This window comes from Oryctolagus cuniculus, chromosome 5 (genome assembly GCF_051225735.1).
Source record: "Oryctolagus cuniculus isolate XC-2025 breed Fujian yellow rabbit chromosome 5, ASM5122573v1, whole genome shotgun sequence".
Lineage (NCBI taxonomy): Eukaryota > Metazoa > Chordata > Mammalia > Lagomorpha > Leporidae > Oryctolagus > Oryctolagus cuniculus.
The window spans coordinates 64,413,350-64,433,175 of record NC_142871.1 but is presented as its reverse complement, the minus strand read 5'-3'; the positions used below and the strand labels follow the sequence as shown (position 1 = coordinate 64,433,175).

Sequence of the window (19,826 nt, the reverse complement as noted above, 5' to 3'; positions counted from 1 at the left end):
GCTCCTGCCATCGGATCAGCGCGGTGCGCCGGCCGCAGAACGCTGGCCACGGCAGCCATTGGAGCGTGAACCAACAGCAAAGGAAGACCTTTCTCTCTGTCTTTCTGTCTACTCTGCCTGTCAAAAAAAAGAAAAAAAAAAAAAAAAAGTTGACCGATCTACTAGAAGACAAAATGTAAAAATTACTCATAGATAAGATATGCATTCTTCTCATTTAAATTTGTAATCAGAAGTCAGAATGAAAATACAAAATGGCATACAAATGACTGACAACCAAATATGTGCAGCACTGAAAGAGGCTGACAAATCGTGGAATCACTCTTCAAAGAGCTTACGATCAACAGAGAGGAAAAACACCAACCACTGAGTACAACCTACCACTTGAAGACATATTATATAAAGACTAAATTATCTTGAAGCCAATGTAAAAAGAATAAAGGATGCCAGGCATCTGTGTAGCCCACATTCCATGTTGGAGCGCCCGAGTTTGACTCCCTGCTCCACGTTAATGTACACTGAGAGGCAGCAGGTGATGGCTTCAATAAGTGGATCCCTGCCACCCAAGTGGGAGACCTGGATTAAGTTCCTGGCTCCTGTTTCAGCCTGTCCCAGCCTTGGCTGTTGCAGGCATTTGGGGACTGGACCAGCAGATAGGAGATCTTTATCTGTCTCTTGGCCTTTCAAATAAATAAAATAAATTCTCAAAAAATAAACTAAAACAACACCCTCAACTTCAAAAGAACACATGTGGATTTCATGAGACAATCATAGTAAAGTCATTTCAAATCATTCTTAATAGAACCTTATAGTCACAAATACCTTAAGACTCCCGAGTCTTTCCCCAAACCTCTTTCCCTAAAGAAATGTGTAATAGCTACTCCACTATATTGACCAGGCAAGTGCTGTCCAGTAGAAATAAAATTCAAGCCTCACATGCCATTAAAAATGTCCTAGTAGCCATTAAAAAGATTAACAGATACAAGTGAAATTAATTTAATTTACTTGCTATATCCAAAATATTATCCTGTCAACAAGCACAACATGAAATTTTTAAAAAGACACTTCACATTCTTTTTTCTTTGAAATTGATTCTGTATTTTATACTAACTGCTCATCTCAATCAGGCTAGCCAAACTGCAACAGCATAACACCCACATGTGGCTAGTGGCTACTACACTGAACAGCATAGGTCTAGATACACAGCAGCACTCAAAATTGGAGTCCATGGAGCCAATGCAGAAGTCTCCCAGTTTGGTACAACCTCAAAATCTTTGCAAATAATTTAAGAGTTCCTTTCTTTTCCAACAATCTATCGATGTGGGGCTGGCTTTTCATTAATTCAAACAACACACTGCAACAGACTGAAAACAGAACATATGCAAACCAAGGGCTGAGCGTTCGGCCTAGCAGCTAAGACATGAGTTGAAGGGGCCTGGCATCATGGCTTAGCAGGTAAAGCCACCACCTACAGTGCTGGCTCCCATATGGGCACCAGCTCAAGTGTTGGTTGCTCCACTTATTTTTTTTAAGATTTTATTTATTTGAGAGGTAGATTTACAGAGAGAGGGAGAGAGGGAGAGGAGAGAGACAGAGAGAGAGAGAGAGAGAATGAATCTTTCATCTGCTGGTTCACTCCCCAAATGGCTGGCATGACTGGAGCTGGGCCGGTCTGAAGCTAGAAACCAGGAGCTTCTCCCAGGTCTCCCACATGGGTGCAGGGCCCCAAGCACCTGGGCCATCTTCCACTGCTTTCGCAGGCCACGCCAGAGAGCTGGATGGGAAGAGGAGCATTCAGAACACGAACTGGCACCCATACATGATGCCAGCACTGCAGGAAGAGGCTTAGCCTACTACGCCACAACACTGGCCCCTAATCCACTTCTGATCCAGCTCCCTGTTAATGTGCCTGGGAAAGCAGTGGAGGGGGGCCCAGTGCTTGGAACGCTGCATCCATGAGGGAGATCAGCATGAAGCTCCTGGCTTCGGCCTGGCCCAGTCCTGGCTGTTGCGGCCATCTGGGGAGTAAACCAGCAGATGGAAGACCTCTCTCTTTCTCTAACTCTGATTTTTGAGTAAGATATATCTTAAAAAGAACAACAAAAAAAAAGGACACAAGTTAAGAAACGTACATCCCATACTGAAGTACCTGGGTTAGAGTTCTAGCTCCAGCTCCTGATTCCAGGTTCCTGCCAAGGTAGATTCTGGGCAGCAGCAGGTAGATGGGGCCCTGCCACCACACTGGGTGTGTGGGTCGAATTCTGGGCTGGCTTTGGGGAGGGCCCAATCCTATCAATTCTGGCATTTAAGGAGTGAATCAGCACATGGGAGCTCTCTGTATCTGTCTCCGTCTCTCAATAACCTTCAAAATCCAGTTGCCTTCGATAGCAAAAGGCCATGTAGAAGTGTAAAATGATGCTAAATTTCTTTTTCCTTACTTTAGAAAAGTTATTTTTCATTGTAAGTTCTTTGAAGGTAAATCCCTTGCTCTATCAGTTACTATTTAAGTATTTCACATATTTGTGTCTCTCAGTCATCATATTTATTTCATTTTCTATTTTTCTCCTTTTGTGATTTGTAATGTTATACAAAGGAGGTTTACTATATTTTTAAATAACATTTTAAATTTTGTTCTAACTTTAAAAAGGTAAATATCAACAGCTACAGTTCATATAAAAGTCCAGTAACTTAGGAGAGCAAAGAGGTCTTGAAACCAAAAAAAATGAGAATTACTATCCTAATATATCATACTACATATGCAAAAAGAATGAGAAGGAAAAAAGTCAAAGTCTCAACATTTTCATACTTAAAAATTGCACAAAAATGGTTCATTCTATCATTACTTAATTTTGTAAGTGGATATACATATATAAGCAAAGAAATTAAATTCATCACACACAAGTCATAAATGAGAATTGCTACTGAGGTTATCAGTTGACTTTAACATATAAGCCCTTCTTCACAACGCTGACCCATAATTAAGTTAAAATTCTACAGCAGTTTACTTGCAACACAGGTTACCTGACCTGTGACTAACATGGAGGTTAATAATCCCAAAATATGCTTTTCAATTTCTTCAAGAGACATGGATGAGCTACCACAAGCAAGACTGATACTGTTTTTGTCAATTTTTTCCCAAAGTTATTCACAAATACTAATCAGTTTATCACCATATATATGTGTGTGTGTGTGTGTGTGTGTGTGTAGTGCTTCTAACCTTTGCCAATATTCTCCAAGAGAAAGAATATTATTCCCATTTAGGATGGAGTATAACTGATGTGCAAACATAATCATACCTCTAAAACTTGCACCTCAGAATCAGGGTACACCAGAAAGGCAGCAGTAGACAAAACTCTTAAGTCCCAATCTACGTATGTCAACTGCTGAGGGCAGAATACAACAGCACAGAAGAGGAAAGTACAAGGAGTCTTCAAAATTTCATGGAACACGTGTATTAAGAGAATTATGTATTTCAAACAATTTTTACCCCAAAATAAGCATCATTTAATGTCATTTTTCCAGAAACATTAAGTACACTCATATCATGAACATATCCTAGAGTCTTGTTCTGCTGCTTTGTCTACTAGACCAATAAAGGATCCTATCAGTAAGAAGAGTGCAAAAAAGGGCAGGGATTGTTATGAAAATGCAAGTTCTTAGCTGACACACAAACAATCATACGTTCAAAGCTTATACCTCAGAATGATGGTTCTCAGAGGATCACAAAGTTTCCAAGAAAGCACACCAGAAAGTTAGGGGCAGACACAGCTCTAAAGCTCCAATTTATATATGAAAGCTGCATGTAAATACAACCTCTATTTTGTAAAAGACACCTCAACCACTGCAACTTAAAACTTTTTGGAAATATTTACAGTGGTACAGTCAAAAATCTGTGTACCAACCAAAGAAGGTTAAGCAAATACCAATCAATTTTTACAAACTGCATGCATTACGATTAATAAAAGAGGTAATGAAGAATGTCTTTAAAACTTACTTCTCATATTAACATCTATAGGGTTTACACTCGCGGCATGGACTTTGATAATGACTTCATTTGGATAGTGTATGATGGGTATCATCATGTTCTGAGTGAATCGCAACACTTCATTCTTCCCATATTTATCTATCACCCAAGCGGGCATGACAGTGCTCTTTGGCGAGGTAGTGCTGATCTTTCTAACTGAAGGCCTTTGTGCAATTTTGCTCCTCCACAAGTAAGCCGCAGTACATGCATTTCTTCTAAGCACACAAGTCTTCAGAAATTCCATCGTAAACAGTGACCGGATTGCGTGCCCCAATCAACGTGCACTCGGATTGGATCACACTCTCACCCCTGAATTCGGTCAAATTTCTTCACACACACTAAAAACGACTTCCAAATTGAGCGTTCGAAAGTGCGGTTAACCCGACGCAGCAACCAAAGGAAGAACGTGGAAATTACTATTCTCTAGGTTTCCGAACCGCTCCAATTAACCTTCCAGTCAGGATTCTGTCCATTCCCCCTCCCTTCCCTACACACCACTCCCCTTCAAAAAACACAAACACACAAGCAGGTGTGTGAAAACACCCCGGCCCCCGGCCCTGTCCGGGGAGCTCTTGGCAGAACTAGCACACAGCTCGCGACCCCGACGCCCCTGAAACTCCCACGCCTAAAAAACTCCAAATGCTACCCTAGCCCGGAGTCTCCTTGCCTGCCCGCTCTTCATTTCCACCGGGGCTTTGCGGAGCCAGCCAATCGCGTGCAGAGATCATTCCCTGTGGGCTGCGATTTGACCAATCCAAGGGCTCGGTGTTGAAGGGTCCGTGATGAGCCAAGATGGCTGCGCCCGTGTAATCCAGGCGGCGGCCGCTGACCTTTTTTTCCTCCCTGTCACCTGGCCCCTGGGGTGGTAAGCTGAGCACGAGGACCATGCTGGGCCGGACTCTCCGAGAAGTGAGTGAAATTGGCCTGCTGAGGGCCCCGGGAGGGCGGAAAGATTCGCGGGCGCCGTGCACAAGGAGTGCCCCCCGCCCCTGACCCTCCCACCTTGGTCCACCTCATTACATCCTTCCCTCCGGCCAGTCGGGAGTCCGAGCTTCGCGGAGCTGTAGGGTGGAAGGTCCATCCATTCCCACTAATCGGCGATTAGACTTTAGCTCTGGCTGTGATAGGGCATTGGAAGGGGGGCTTTGCCACGTCAGGGTTTGGCTTGCTCATTTCCATCTCTTCTGTCTCAGCTGATGAGTTCTTGCAGCCGGGCTTGGCAATAGCTTACAAAATCCAAAAAAGTAATTTTTAGCTTTTTGAAGAAAATTCATTCTCTAAGATGCTACTTTTTCCCAACCCGTGTCGGTTTCCTAGACATCATTTTTGAACCTGAGGCTGCATTTGTCCCTTTCAGATGCCCTCTAAGTCCCTCAAAGTCACTTTAACCAAGTTGTAATCATTATAACAGGACTACTACTCATCTTAATGGCAAAGTTATTATCCCATTTGTCCTTAGATTCTTCATCTTTCCTTATGCATTAAATCACTACGTCCTATTAATTCTGTTTTAGATATGGCTGGACTCGTCTCTCACTTCATTCCTGCTCTTACCGTTTTATTTTAGGTCTGCTTGCTTTCTAATCGAGTTCACTCAACCTTTAGCACGTCTGCAGGCCCACTGTTATAGGAATCACCTGGGATCTTTGTTAATTTCAACCACATCCCACTCTAGACTTAATCAGACACTGGTGCTCCAGGTGATTTCTGGAGATTAACATCGATTTACAACCTGCCCTGCTTTCCATCTTCCTTTTGCATCTACACCTGGGAGGTCTCCCGCATCTCCAGCTACCAGCCTTTTACGTTATAATGCAAACTTTAAATCCACAGGCCTTAAATAACATAGTTCCTCCCAAAATACATTATTATTTTACCATCTTAAATTGCATCCTATACATACTTTTAGTGAAAAATCAATGTTTTTTTTTAAATACCCAGGATTTGATTTGAATACAACCAATAAAAATGTGACATATTGTTTCCCTTTTCTGCCTTTCCTCCCTAAGCACAATCATATTTGTGTTACCCTTTTCTATGTTGAGTGAGCCATTGTGAGAAACCACTTTTGCCTCATGGAGGGAAACATTTAGGAGACCTGACCCAAGGGAAGACCAAGGAGTTGCCTTGACATGACTGCTTTCACTTAATCACTCCTTTAACAAAGATTGATTCATGCCTACTGGGCGGAAAGTATTATTTGTTGATTGTTTTCCCTGCTCAAATCTACTCTCTTTTTTATTTCACATCCCAGTACTGGTACCTTAGATTCTGTCAGTTGGAGGTTAATTCAGTACACATTCTCTTTTAGATACATACAGATGCCTGGGAGGGTTGAATGACTTGTTCTCCCACTGTTGTGAATGACAAATTTCTCTCCATAACACCATAGCTGAGATAATCATTTGAAGAAATGGAAAATTTGCTGGGGAAGAACTTAAGGGGAGGGATTGGAGACTCTGGACATGTAAGGCAATTTGGGGGACATCAGTGGAGGCTTAGGACAACAGAAAGCCCAGAGAAGACTGAAAGGAGATAAATGCCAAATGAAATAAAACCCCTGTTTGTACATTTTATCCAGGTATTTTCAGGGAAGAGGAGGCATCGCACACCTTTCTCTGCTGTGGCATGATCCCAGTGTTCGTAGGAGGCAGACACCAGACTAATAGTGTAAATCCTAAAGTTCAACCAATGATATATTCAGTTGACTTCTTGGGAGTCTAAGCTGATTTGTTCTATAGGAAAATAGATTCCAAATTTTAGACAATTCAGTTCTTCACTCACCTGGCGTTTATTGAGTTCCTCCGTGTTCCAGGCACTGGGGATTAGCACTGAAGACAGAAGCACCTGCCCTCATGAAACCTACAGGTTTTTGTTTTTTGGGAAAATAGGCATTAAGTAACTTTTAAAAAGTAAAATAATACAACTTCAGGTAGTTTTATAATGAAAAATTCAGCCATGAGAACTAGTTGGGGAGGAGCTGGGTGTTTTAGTGTGGTCAGGGAAGGTTTTTCTGAATTGATTGGGTGATATTTAATAGAGACAGGAAGGATATGGGTAGTGACCCCTCCGGGGAGAGTGTTCCAAACAGAAGGAAGAGTAATCCTGACATCAAGGAGTAGTAAGAAGGCTGGCACGGCCTAAAGAGAAGTCAACGAGGAGAGTCTTGGAACACAAAGTTAGAGATGGGCAGGAGTCAGATCATAGGGTACCTAATAGGCCATAGGAAAGAATGTAGATTTTATCCTAAGTATAATGGGAGCCTCTAGAAAGTTTTGTGTTGTGGACATGGTCTGATTTAATATTTTAAAAGCTTCTTTAGGTTATTCTTAATGGCTGTAGTCTATGGGAAAGCAAGTGAGGAAGCAGGAAGATGTGTTAGAAGGCTGTTTCGAGGGCAAGAGGTGATGGCAGTGGATCAGGTGGTAGCATAGAGGAGCTGCAAGTGAGAACTGTGTTTTACATCGTGGCTTGCGGATGGGCCGGATGTGGACGTGTCAGGAAAGAGAAGAAGCAAAGAAGATGTTTAGATCTGGAGCCTGGGTAATTGGGGAAGTGATAACATTTGTCAAGATGGAAAAGACTAATGGAAGCATGTTTGGAAGGAGGCGGTTATCACGAGTTCTGTTTTGGACATGTAAAGTTTTTAAAAAAGATGTATGTATGTATTTATTTGAAAGGCAGAGTAACAGAGAGGGAGGGCAGGAATGAAAAAGAGATCTTCCATCTGCCAGTTCACTTCCCAAATGCTTGCAACAGCCAGTTTAGACCAGGCTGAAGGTAGGAGCAGGGAACTCCAGCTGTGTCTTCCACTTGGGTGAGAAGGAATCAAGTCCTTTCCATCAGCTGCCTTGCAGACATATAAGCAGGAAGCTGCACCAGATGCACAGTAGATGTGACATGAACTGGGCACGCTGATATGGGATGCAAGTATCCCAAGCAGTGGCTTAACATGCTATGCCACAGTGCCAACCCCTGGACATAATATTCAGATGCCTCCTAGATACCCAAGTGAAGGTGTCATTTAAGCAGATTAGAGCTGAAGAAAGAGGGTAGATACGTGGGTATGAGTTAGCCACAGGACTGTGTTTCCTCTAGATCTTGTATCTATCCTCTGTCACTCTCATTGATTGTTGGCAGAATGTTTCCATTGGTTGAGGAACACAGGTCCCTGTTCTCTTGCAGGGCGAGTGGGTAGTTATGTCAATGAGCCCGGGAGCAAGAGATGGGGGATGGCTGGAATTGAGACTTGGGAGATTTTGTGGACATTGGTAACGATGAAGTCTTTACTACGACCAGGTGAGTTGGTAACTTGCATGAAGTAAAGGGAAATCAGATGCAGTGTTCAGTGTACTTGGCCTTGGAGACGGAAGTGAATGAGAATGACAACAGGAGCAGTACTAATGAAGATGTAAGCTAGGTGCTGAAATCTTCAAGGGATGAAAGGGAACACCAGGGAGAATTTGCTAATCCTCTCTGGAGCACAGGCTTCTGGTGAGTTGCGATTTTTGAGAGAAGAGAAAGGCACTGACACCTGATGGCACACACTTCCTCTCCCACTGGCCTCTGTGATACATGGTAGCAGGGAGCTAACACAGGAGAGGCATGGCTCCCCAGGAAAGCCTGGTTGCTATCTCAGAACAGAAGTGCCAGGAGCAGAGTTTTTGTTTGGTTTGTTTTTTTTTTTTAAACAATAACTTATAAAGTTTAATTTTATTTTGGATTTTAGATATGACACCTGCAGTTTTGTCCCCCGGGGAGCTGTACAATTTACATTTCATGTTCCTTCTGCTCAGGATATCCCAGCTAATTAGCATGTTTGTTTTCACTTCTGTTTTCCAATTCCCTTATTGACTTTCTCAAATCTCGACTTCCTGAAAATGGTCCTCCTGAAGATCAGCACCGTAGAAACTGAGGGCTCCTACCCTTCTCCACCACACTTGTCACTCCTTAGCTCTAGCCGTGTGCCACACCAATTGGCAAGTCAGAGAGCACCCAGGGGATTGTGGGCATTACAGGACTTGAGGGGTCAAAAACAAGAAAAAAAAGTGGCAGACACAATTTTCCTCACTATTGCAACTTACTTTATTTGACAGGTAGAGTTATAGACAGTGAGAGAGACAGACAGACAGAAAGGTCTTCCTTCCATTGGTTCACTCCCCAAATGGCCACTATGCCCATTGCTGTGCTGCTCCGAAGCCAGGAGCCAGGTGCTTCTCCTGGTCTCCCATGCGGGTGTAGGGGCCCAAGCACTTGGGCCATCCTCCACTGCCCTCCTGGGCCACAGCAGAGAACTGGACTGGAAGAGGAGCGGCCGGGACTAGAATCCGGCACCCATATGGGATGCCAGCACCACAGGCAGAGGATTAACCAAGTGAGCCACAGCGCCGGCCCCCGTTATTTCAACTTTGCCATGGGATACATATGCCTATCTTTGGGGGTACTTCAAAATATTCATGGAATAATTGGATTAAAAGATAAACTTATGCCGGCGCCGTGGCTCAATAGGCTAATCCTCTACCTAGCGGCGCCAGCACACCGGGTTCTAGTCCTGGTCGGGACGCCAGATTCTGTCCCGGTTGCCCCTCTTCCAGGCCAGCTCTTTGTTGTGGCCCGGGAGTGCAGTGGAGGGTGGCCCAAGTCCTTGGGCCCTGCACCCCATGGGAGACCAGGAGAAGCACCTGGCTCCTGGCTTTGGATCAGCGCAGTGCGCTGGCTGCAGCGCGCTGGCCGCGGCGGCCATTGGAGGGTGAACCAATGGCAAAAGGAAGACCTTTGTCTCTCTCTCTCACTGTCTACTCTGCCTGTCAAAAAAAAAAAAAAAAGAAAAGAAAAAAAAAAAGAAAAAGAAAAAGATAAACTTATTTAGGTGAACATTTTTAAAGAATATGCATAGTTTTCCCATAATACACACTTGCCATGACCTTTTTAAAGACCCCTCATATGCATAGATTTCAAAAAATTTTTGCACCCAAAGAAACTTACCTTTTATTTCCATTTTTCCATGAGCATTTTCAAGTGCCCTCTAGCATTGGGTTTTTGCTAGTTCCAGGTGTCTTCTACATTCTTCCCACTCAGTATTGACAATATTAGAATATACTGTTATTCTTTTATTTCTGTCTAGTGCCTTTCTTCTGAAAAGTTTGTATTTCATGCAAACCATTCAGCAGAAAGTGCTCTTCTTGCTTTTAAGTCACCTCCTTGAAGGCAAGCCTCACTGCCCCATCCCACCACTGAGCCACTCCCTCAGCCTCCCCCATGGACATGCTGTTCCTCCTCGTTTGTGAACATTAGGGGTCCTCTTAATGGCCTCTTCCCACTGCTTTTCTCTTTGGAAGCCCTCAGCGCTGAGAACACCATGGCTTTGATGATTTATTTAGTAGTCAAGAGCAGATCACGTGCAGATTTTCCCTGCAAGTGCAAACTCCTGTTGTTTGATGCATATGGGACATGTTAACCTAAACTAGAGGACAAACTAAGTGTCCCGTAGAGTGGAGCCAGAAATGGTGAGGGGCCTGTGTTATGAAGTCACCCTTTACCACTTGTGTGGTTTTGGAAAACTCACCCTCTCTGAACTTCACTTTCTTTATCTGTCCAATGAGGTTAATAGTACCTAAAGTTTAGTGGTTGCTTTAAGGGTTAAATGAAATAGTGATCCATGTAAAGCTACAATACCTGGTTCTTGGTAAATAATAAATATTGTTCCCTCTCCTACTCACTTTGTCTCTGAGTTCCCTTCATAAAGTTTATGGAAAATGGGGGTGGGCATTTGGTGTGGTGAAGATGCCTCTTGGGAAGGCTGCATCCCATAGTGGAGTGCTGGTTTAAGTCCCAGCTCTTCTTCTGATCCCAGCTTCCTTCTGATGTGCACCCTGGGAGACAGCAGGTGGTGGGTCAAGTTCTTGGGTCCCTACCACCTTCCTGGGAAACCAGGATTGAGTTCCTGGCTCTTAGCTTCAGCTTTGTCCAGTCCCAGCCATTGTAGGCATTTAGGAATTGAACCAGTGGGTGGAAGATCACTATCTGTCTCTGTTTCTCTTTCTGTCTCTCTGCCTTTCAAACAAAATTAAAAACAAAAAGTAATTTGAAAAGTTTATGAAAAATAGAATTAAAACCCAGCATCGCAGGTAGTGGCTTTACCCACTATGCCACAATGCCAGCCCCCAAACCCAAAGTTTTTTTAAGTTCATGGAAAATGCATATTTTGAGAAATATGCAAGAATTTCAAAAATTATTTTACACCAAAATAAACATCTTTTAATTCTGTTTTTCATGAACTTTTTGAATTACCCTTGTATGATCTCTAGAGTTTTGGTGTCATCTTTGATTTCTTGTTATTCATTCCTTTTATCTGATTAGTAAGTATGTAATATTACTTCCTACAGGAAATAATAAACAGTCATCATTTTTATCTTAGACCTTCTTATCAATATGAAGGTTCTGGTCACTTATCATGCAGTTGATTTTCAACCCTTTATTTAACCTTCCTAATGTATCAAAGGCAGAATTTCAGAAGTTTGAGTTGCTTTTGAACCTATATCTTATAAGTATCTGTCTCAGTTCATTCCATGATAGGTATTGAAGACCTGAGAGCATAAAATTTTGCAGTGCTTTTCCCAATCCATTTCTCTTTTTCACCCTGGACTGTCTGTGTTTTATCTAAGCTATCCTCTGTACATAATCTGCCCTAACCCACTCTTCACCTAGGCTGGGCCTCAGCTCCCACTGGAGAGGCTACTTTACCTAAACTGTTGCTACCGTTTGTTCAAGCCTTCCTGAGAAACAGAAAGTTAGCTTGGGAGAAAAACATTCTGTTCTCCAACCTGTCCTCAAGCCTTCCCCTTCATTCAGTCTGCTATCTAAGAGTAGGGCTAATAGGTTCTCTTAATTTGAACCCAAGCCTCACTTCAGAATTTTTTATTTGGCCACAGTATTGCCTGCCTTGGGCATAATATGGGAAATTTGTACAGCCTCAGTAAAAGGTTTTGAATTGGATCTGCTATAGGTTTCTGTGGCACTGAAAAGAGGCCAGGTTACACCCACAGAGCTCTGTCAGAAATGCCTCGCCCTTATCCAGAAGACCAAGTTTCTAAATGCTTACATTACTGTATCGGAAGAGGCGGCCTTAAAGCAAGCAGAAGCATCGGAGAAAAGATATAAGAAAGGTACGTTGCTTTTCATTATACTCCACAGTTACGCTTGTTTCTCCAGAGAAAGAATTTAATTGGATGTAGCAGTCTCCATTTGGCAAGTGAAGCTTAACACATAAAACATACCCTTATTTAAAGAACTTGCCATGAAGTATAATACAAGTGAGGCTAATGGATATGTGATGCTTGAGAATATCCAACTCTAATATGTTCTAGCATAAATTCGATTTCTGAAGAAGTATCTTTGCCAAAAACTAGAAGCTATTGTAATAACTGGTAATAATATGTCTGTCTATTTTGAACCATTATCTCCTATGTCTCTCTTTTGGCTTTTTAATGCAGGCCAGTCACTGGGAGACTTAGATGGAATTCCTGTTGCAGTGAAAGACAACTTTAGTACGACTGGCATTGAGACAACGTGTGCATCAAACATGCTGAAAGGTGATCAGCTCAGAGCATGAATAGTTGTTTTTTTTTTTTAAAGATTTATTTTATTGATTTGAAAGACAGAGTTACAGAGAGATGTAGAGACAGAGAGAGAGGTCTTCCATCCGATGGTTTACTCCCCAAATGGCCACAACGCTGGAGCTGCACCAATCCGAAGTCAGGAGCCAAGAGCTTCTTCTGGGTCTCCCACATGGGTGCAGGGGCCCAAGCACTTGGGCCATCCTCCACTGCTTTCCCAGGCCACAGCAGAGAGCTGGATCAGAAGAGGAGCAGCGGGACTAGAACTGGTGCCCATATGGGATGCTGGCACTTCAGGCCAGGGCTTTAACCCACTGTGCCATGGCACTGGCCCCATGAATAGCTTTCTAAAAATAGGCATTTTTCAGTTTAAGTTAAAAATACCAAAGCATGAAGATCATCTCAGACTAGTTTTATCTTTGAAGGAAATATTTAGGATGGAATATCACCTTTTTACTGTTTGCTCTTTCAAAATCAGCATTATCAGAGCCAGCATTGTGGTGCAGTGGATTAAACCACTGCCGCAACGTTGGCATCCCACATGAGCACCGACTCGAGTGCCCACTGCTCCACTTCTGATCCAGCTCCCTGCTAATGTGCCTGAAAAGGCAGCAGAAGACGGCCCAAGTGCTCGGGCCCATGCCACCATGTGGGAAACCCGGATGGAATTCCAGGCTCCTGGCTCTGATTGATCCAGCCCTCGCTGTTGCAGCCATTTGGAGAATGAACCACTGGACTGAAGATCTCTCTCTCTCCTTCTGTACCTCACTCTTTCTGCCTGTAACTCAGCCTTTCAAATAAACAAATAAATCTTTTTTAAAAAATCAGGTTTATGGGGGCTGGCACTGTGGTGCAGCAGAATAAAGCCCAAGCCTGCAGTGCCAGCATCCCATATGGGTACCAGTTCAAGACCCAGCTGCTCCTCTTCCGATCTAGCTCTCTGCTATGGCCTGGGAATGCAGTAGATGGCCCAAGTCCTTGGGCCCCTGTACCCATGTGGGAGACCCGGAAGAAGCTCCTGGCTCCTGCTTTCAGATAAGCTCCAAAAGCTGATCACCCACTCTTGTGGGTGATGTGAGGCTTCATTAGCACCTGTTCCCCAGTTACTTTTTATTTCCCAACACTTCCATCTTTCATAGCACTGTGTAGTGATGCTTTACAGACAGTCGATCAAAAGGAAGCATGGTTATCAAGATATCTGATAGGAGGAAAAACGGATGGAAAACAAATTATTCAGATTACTACACACAGTGGTACTCCATGATGAATATGTCCTGGGTTCCTCTAGTAGCTGAACCATTGTTAGTTGCTTTGGAAAATCCACTACAGCTCATCAATGGGTAGAGGATATTTTTTAGAATATATAAAGAAAATCTGAGAAGAATACGTCAAGTGCAGTGAACAAAATGAGGGTTTTGAATTAGTTTCAAATTAACTGGATATATTTCTGACCATCAGGTAATATTTTGTAGTACTGGTAAAGTCAGTGTTTAAATTATAAGACAGTGAATGTGCAGACTATTTTTTGGAAAACAAAAACAGCAGTAGAAAAATCAACTTCTGAAAAGAAGTACAACCTGTTCAAATTAGGAATAATTAACACATCAATATGAAATGCTTGGTGGCATTTTAAAATCTTGTTTCTTGCATATGACTTACATAGTCACTGTTTTCTCTGCTATAATAAGAATAGCAATTTTTTTTTTTAGGTTATGTACCACCTTATAATGCCACAGTGGTCCAGAAGTTGTTGGATCAGGGAGCTCTACTGATGGGAAAAACAAATTTAGATGAGTTTGCTATGGGGTAAGTAACATGGGAATTTTCTTCCCCTTTCTTTTTTCTATCTGCGCCTTTAATTTCACTGAATGGAGGGACCTAAAAGCAATGAGGTGATCTCTGATGATGCGGATGTCAGCTTCTTAATCCTTCTGATCTCATTTTCATTTTAGTCCTTGTTTCCCCGGGACCAGTGGTGTTAAGCACTTTTCATGTGTTTATTTTGCCATTCATTTATCTTTTTCATGAAGTGTTCAAATCTTTTGCCTTATTTTTTTAAAAGATTTTCTTTATTTGAGAGGCAGAGTTATAGAGAGAGACAGAGGAAGAGAGAAAGGTCTCTCATCTGCAGATTTACTCCCTAGATGGCCGCCACGGCCAGAGCTGGGCCGATCTAAAGCCAGAAATGGGAGACCCAGATGGAGTGACAGGCTCCCGGCTTCAGCCTGGCCCAGCCCTGGCCATTGAGGGCATTTGGGGAGTGAAACAGTGGATGGAAGATTTTTCTCTTTCTCTCTCTCTCTCTAATTCTGCCTTTCAAATAAATAAATAAATCTTTACATATATATGTGTGTGTGTATATATGAAAAAGATGACAGAATTGCAAGTACATGAAAAAATGATTAATAGCATAATCATTAGGGAAATGCAAATTAAAACCACAGTGAGATAGATATGCCTATTAGAATGGCTTAACAAAAATGACAGTATCAAGTACTAACTAGGTTGTGGAGCAATTGGATTTTTCATAAATTGCTAGTAGGGAATGCAGAATGGAAAATAATTCAGTAATTTGTTAACACCATATGACCCGACAGTCTCAATCCTAGGCTTTTCCCAAGAGATAAAGGTTTCTGTCTCCACAAAACACTGGCTAGGACTTTTCAGCACAGGGTCTACAGTGGATCTATTCAGTGGGTCTATACAGTGCCCTACACTGGGAATAACTCAGTGTCTACTGACTGGTAAAGGATTTTCAAAAATCAGCTGAAGAAATAATGAGTACTAAACATAATGCCTAACTCGATTTGATCCTGGAAGGGGAAAAAATGCTATAATGTACATTACTGTATCAACCAACAAAACTGGGAGTAGATGTACTAGATTAGATAAGGTAGATTGGTGTTAGTTTTCTTGAGCTTGATAACCGTATTATGACTGCTAACAGAATAGCCTTATTCTTGGGAAATATATACCAAATTATTTAGAGGCAAATTGCCATGACATATATAATTTACCCTTTAGTGGTTTAGGAAAAAAAAAGTGTATATATGTGTATATCAACACACCCACGCGCATACACATAGAACATGCAAACAATAAAGCAAATGGGATACAATTTTAACAACAGGTGCAGCTAGGTAAAGGGTATAAAGTGTTTTACATAGTTTTTGAATTTGCAGTCTAAGAATAAAATTATTTCCAAGTAATTAAAAATAAGTTATTAGCTTTCCACTTAGAATGCTTTTCTTAAAAGTTCCAATTAAGGGAGAGAATCCTTCCAAAGCCATCCTAACAGGCTAAACTTAGAGTAGAAATTATCTTTGGCCAGTTGAACTGGAGATTCAGGTGGGATACAATCTTTTCTTCCCAGCCTAGTTTTCTCTATTGGCTATCACAGATGTTTTTCCCATCTCCTACCTCCCCAGCTGTCTTCATTACATAAAACTACATCGGAGCAGGTTTCGTGCATGTTCCAGGTCCAGCTGCAGTTTAGAGCATTAAAGCTCAACAAGTGTCAGAAGAAAATAACATGAGCACACTGAGAAGAATTTCACATAACGTAAGCGGTTTCCCCGGGTATCTCACTTCTCTTCTTCATCTCAGATCTGGAAGCACAGATGGAGTGTTTGGGCCGGTTAAAAACCCCTGGAGTTATTCAAAACAATATAGAGAAAAGAGGAAGCAGAAGCCCCGCGATGAGAATGATTCTGATTGGCTCATAACTGGAGGAAGCTCTGGGGGCAGCGCGGCTGCCGTATCAGCATTCACATGCTTTGCGTAAGAGGTTTTTTTTTTTTCTATTTGTACTTTAAAACTCATCCAACAACAAATAGTCATGAACTGTATGGAAAATCCAACAATAGACTAGTGCAAACCTTGGTGTTTTTCTATTTCATGAGCTATTTGTCCTCAAAGATATATCAAGACTGTGTCTTATAAATGCACTCAACTGTACAGCACATTATGTGTAATTTGTACATTGAACTTGAATTTAAAATATTTAAACTTTTCTTTATATTATCCCATTCTCTTAAAAAGATGGTTTTTATGCCTCTTGAAGAATGAAGCATTGAGTAGAAAAGGACTTCCCTGAATTTCGTTTTTAAATAATTTATTCACTTCTGCTGATTATACACATACCTGTATTGGGACCAACATTGCATGGCTATCGTTGAATGCTTCAAAGCTAAACTGTTAGTAATAGTCTATTCTTCAGCTAAATCTGACTTTGCCAAGAAAACAAAGTCTGGGGGTGGAGTAGAGAAGAAAAGGGAAAAATGTTCCTAATGAATGTTTAAAATAGTGTTTCCATAAATCTGCAATTAAAAATGTTTATCAGTAAACAATGCTGTTTTTAAGCTTGTTAGGGATTGACTGGTTGTTATTCTTTGTATTTGGTAGGAATTCACTTATCATACTTGAAGTCCCATTTATAAAGCATTTCTTGAACACCTAAAGAAGAATAAGTAAATATGGATGTTATATTTATCAGTCTCAATTTAACCAAATTGGATGTGTTTCTTCAGTAATGCTCTATGTATTTTATCTCCTTAATTATCCACTAAAAGCAAGCTCTTTCACAAGCGTTGCAACTAATGAATTATTTATAGTTTTTCAAGCTATGGAGATTTAGGTTCTTCAGATTTTTTTTTTTTTTTAGTTTTCCTGAAATCTTGTTAACAAGTAAAACCATTTCATTTTATCTCTGTGGAATTTTATAGCACTGCATTAATATTAATGAGGTTCTGACAAGCTAGGACTGCAGGACTAGGTGCTGTTTTTTTCTAACTCATCCCACTTAGTGTTCATCTTTCTGAATGTGCTCTAAGAAGATGGCATTTTGACACATAATTCCTATGGAAATGCAGGTTTCACTTCTACACAGCCGTCAGTGAATGCTAATAAGTAGATGTATCTTTTAAAATTGTGAAAGCAGCAGTCTGATTCTGCAGCTTAAATGCACTTGGTAAGAAAGGAAAGAGAATTAGCATTTTCTGTGGAGCCCAAATGCCATGTGATCGTTAGGAGCTCCACTTTAAATACAATCAACAGAAGCACAGATTGAACATAACTTCAGATTGGATGCATCCCAAACTGTAAACCATCCTGCTTCTGTTTCCTCACTTTTGACTTGTTTCTTTTATAATAGTTTTTAAAACAAGAAGATATTTGAAATACTATGCAGCCACTAAAAAGAATGAGATAGAGCACTATGTAGTAACGTGGATAGATTGTCCAAGGTACATTGTGAAGTGATAACAGTTGCAGAACACTATATAGTATGACCCATTTCTGTTAACAATAGTAATTACATATATATGTCATTGTATGCAAGTGTCTGGGTGAATATATATCAAAATTAATAATAGGAGTATATGTGAAGGCTGTTAAGAGAAACATTGTGTTATGCATATACATCATGTAGTTATATACTTTAATTTTTGCAGTAGGCATGTACTACTTTTCTAATCAGGAAAACCTTTTTGTTTCCTCTGAAATAGCTTTTAATTAAAAAATTTTACTATTTGAGAGCGAGCGAGCTCCAGTCCACTAGTTTACTCCCCAAATACCTGCAGTGTTGGGGGTAGAGGCAGGGCAGGTTGCAGAGCCAGGAGCTGGAAACTCTATCAGGTATCCCATCTGGGCAGCAGGAACTCAGTTATGTAAGCCATCACCTCTGCCCCTCAGGGTCTGCATTAGCAGGAAGCTAGAAGTGGGAGCACAGCCCAGTATTAGACCCAGGGTGCCTCCAGTGACGGAGGTGGGCTTTTTTTTTTTTGAAAGAGTTAGAGAGAGAGGTCTTCCATCTGCTGGTTCACTCCCCAGATGGCCACAATGCTGGAGCTGCACTGACCCAAAGCCAGGAGCCAGGAGCTTCCTCCTGGTCCCCTGTGTGGGTGTAGGGGCCCAAGGACCTGGGCCATCTTCTACTGCTTTCCCAGGCCATAGAGAGCTGGATCGGAAGAGTAGCCGGGACTAAAACCAGCGCCCATTTGGGATGCTGGCGCTTCTGGCCAGGGCTTTAACTCGCTGCACCACAGCACCGGCACCGATGTGGGCATCTTAACCAGCATCTTAACTGTTAGACTGAACATGGACCATAAATTTTATTTTCAATTAGTAATTTATAATGCACATAACATAAAAGTGTCCGTGTTCACCATTCTTAAGTGTACAGTTCAGTAATGTTAAGTACATTGTTGTACAACCGATCTCCCGAACTTTTTCCATCTTGCAGAACTGAAACTCTATACCATTCAACAGTAACTCTCCATTTTCTCCTCCTCTCAGCCTCTGGTAGGCCCCCTTCTACTCTGTCTCTGAATTCCATCACTCTATGGAGGTCACTAAGTGGAATGATACAGTATCTCTTTTGTGATTAGCTTACTTAGCATAATGTCCTCAAGTTTAGTTTTCTTGTCTGTTCAAATAAGAAAAGCCATTCTCTGTAGGTAACTGTGTAAAGAAATGAACATATTCTTCATAGTTGGGTAATGCAAATACATACAAATATGAGAAGTTATTAAAATGCATTTTAACAAAGATTTATTATAAAATTTTAAAAAGATTTTCAACTGTGTGTACTCAGTGATAGTACTGAAACATTAAAGCAAAATCTGAAGGAGCTGGTATTTAGCCCAGTGGTTAAGACACCTGCATCCCACATCAGGGTTTGATATCCAGCTCTGGCCATTGACTCCAGCTTTGTGCCAGTGAGACTTTGGGAGGACTCAGTGGTAATGGCCCAAATAATTAGGTTCTTCCAGCCTACCTACATGGGAGACCTCGAATGAGTTCCTGGCTACTGGCCTGGGCCTCAGCCCAGCCCTGGCCATTGCTGGTGTTTGGGAAATAGCTACCTGATGGGAGATCTCTGTCTCTCTTTTTCTTTGCCTCTCAAATATGTTTTTAAAAACAATCTGATTCACTACAATTGGGAATATAAATTGGCATAATATTTGTGACAAGTAATTTGACAACATATCTTTTTTTTAAGATTTATTTATTTTCAAAGTCAGAGTTATGGGGAAAGGGGGAGAGAGAGAGAGAGATCTTTCATCTTCTGGTTCATTCCCCAAATGGCTGCAACAGCCCAGGCTGGTCCAGGCTGAAGCCAGGAACCAGGGGTTTCTTCCAGGTCTCCCATGTAAGTACAGGGGCCCAAGTACTTGGCCATCTACTGCTTT

General features: G+C 41.7%; 2 protein-coding genes across 9 annotated transcripts in view; one reads left to right on the top strand and one right to left on the bottom strand.

The window, feature by feature from the left end:
• RTN4IP1 (reticulon 4 interacting protein 1) overlaps nt 1–5,684 on the bottom strand; it is a 68,442-nt gene extending 62,758 nt beyond the window's left edge. For 2 of the 7 annotated variants that reach the window (XM_089332777.1, XM_089332778.1), the window contains exon 1: nt 3,992–4,748. In XM_089332777.1, coding sequence (XP_089188903.1) covers nt 3,992–4,265 — 274 coding nt within the window. In that variant the 5' untranslated portion in view covers nt 4,266–4,748. Of the gene's footprint in view, nt 1–3,991; nt 4,749–5,575 lie in introns of those variants that run through there. The other 5 variants (XM_089332774.1, XM_089332775.1, XR_016233810.1 and 2 more) reach the window with 4 other exon arrangements.
• Nucleotides 4,793–19,826, top strand: part of QRSL1 (glutaminyl-tRNA amidotransferase subunit QRSL1) — a 29,615-nt gene continuing 14,581 nt past the window's right edge. For both annotated transcript variants that reach the window (XR_016233809.1, XM_002714875.6), the window contains exons 1-5: nt 4,793–4,930; nt 12,027–12,186; nt 12,514–12,612; nt 14,346–14,442; nt 16,243–16,416. Coding sequence is in view for 1 of the 2 variants with exons in the window: in XM_002714875.6 (XP_002714921.3) it covers nt 4,907–4,930; nt 12,027–12,186; nt 12,514–12,612; nt 14,346–14,442; nt 16,243–16,416 (554 nt within the window). In the remaining variant the exon portion in view is untranslated. The remainder of the gene's footprint in view (nt 4,931–12,026; nt 12,187–12,513; nt 12,613–14,345; nt 14,443–16,242; nt 16,417–19,826) is intronic.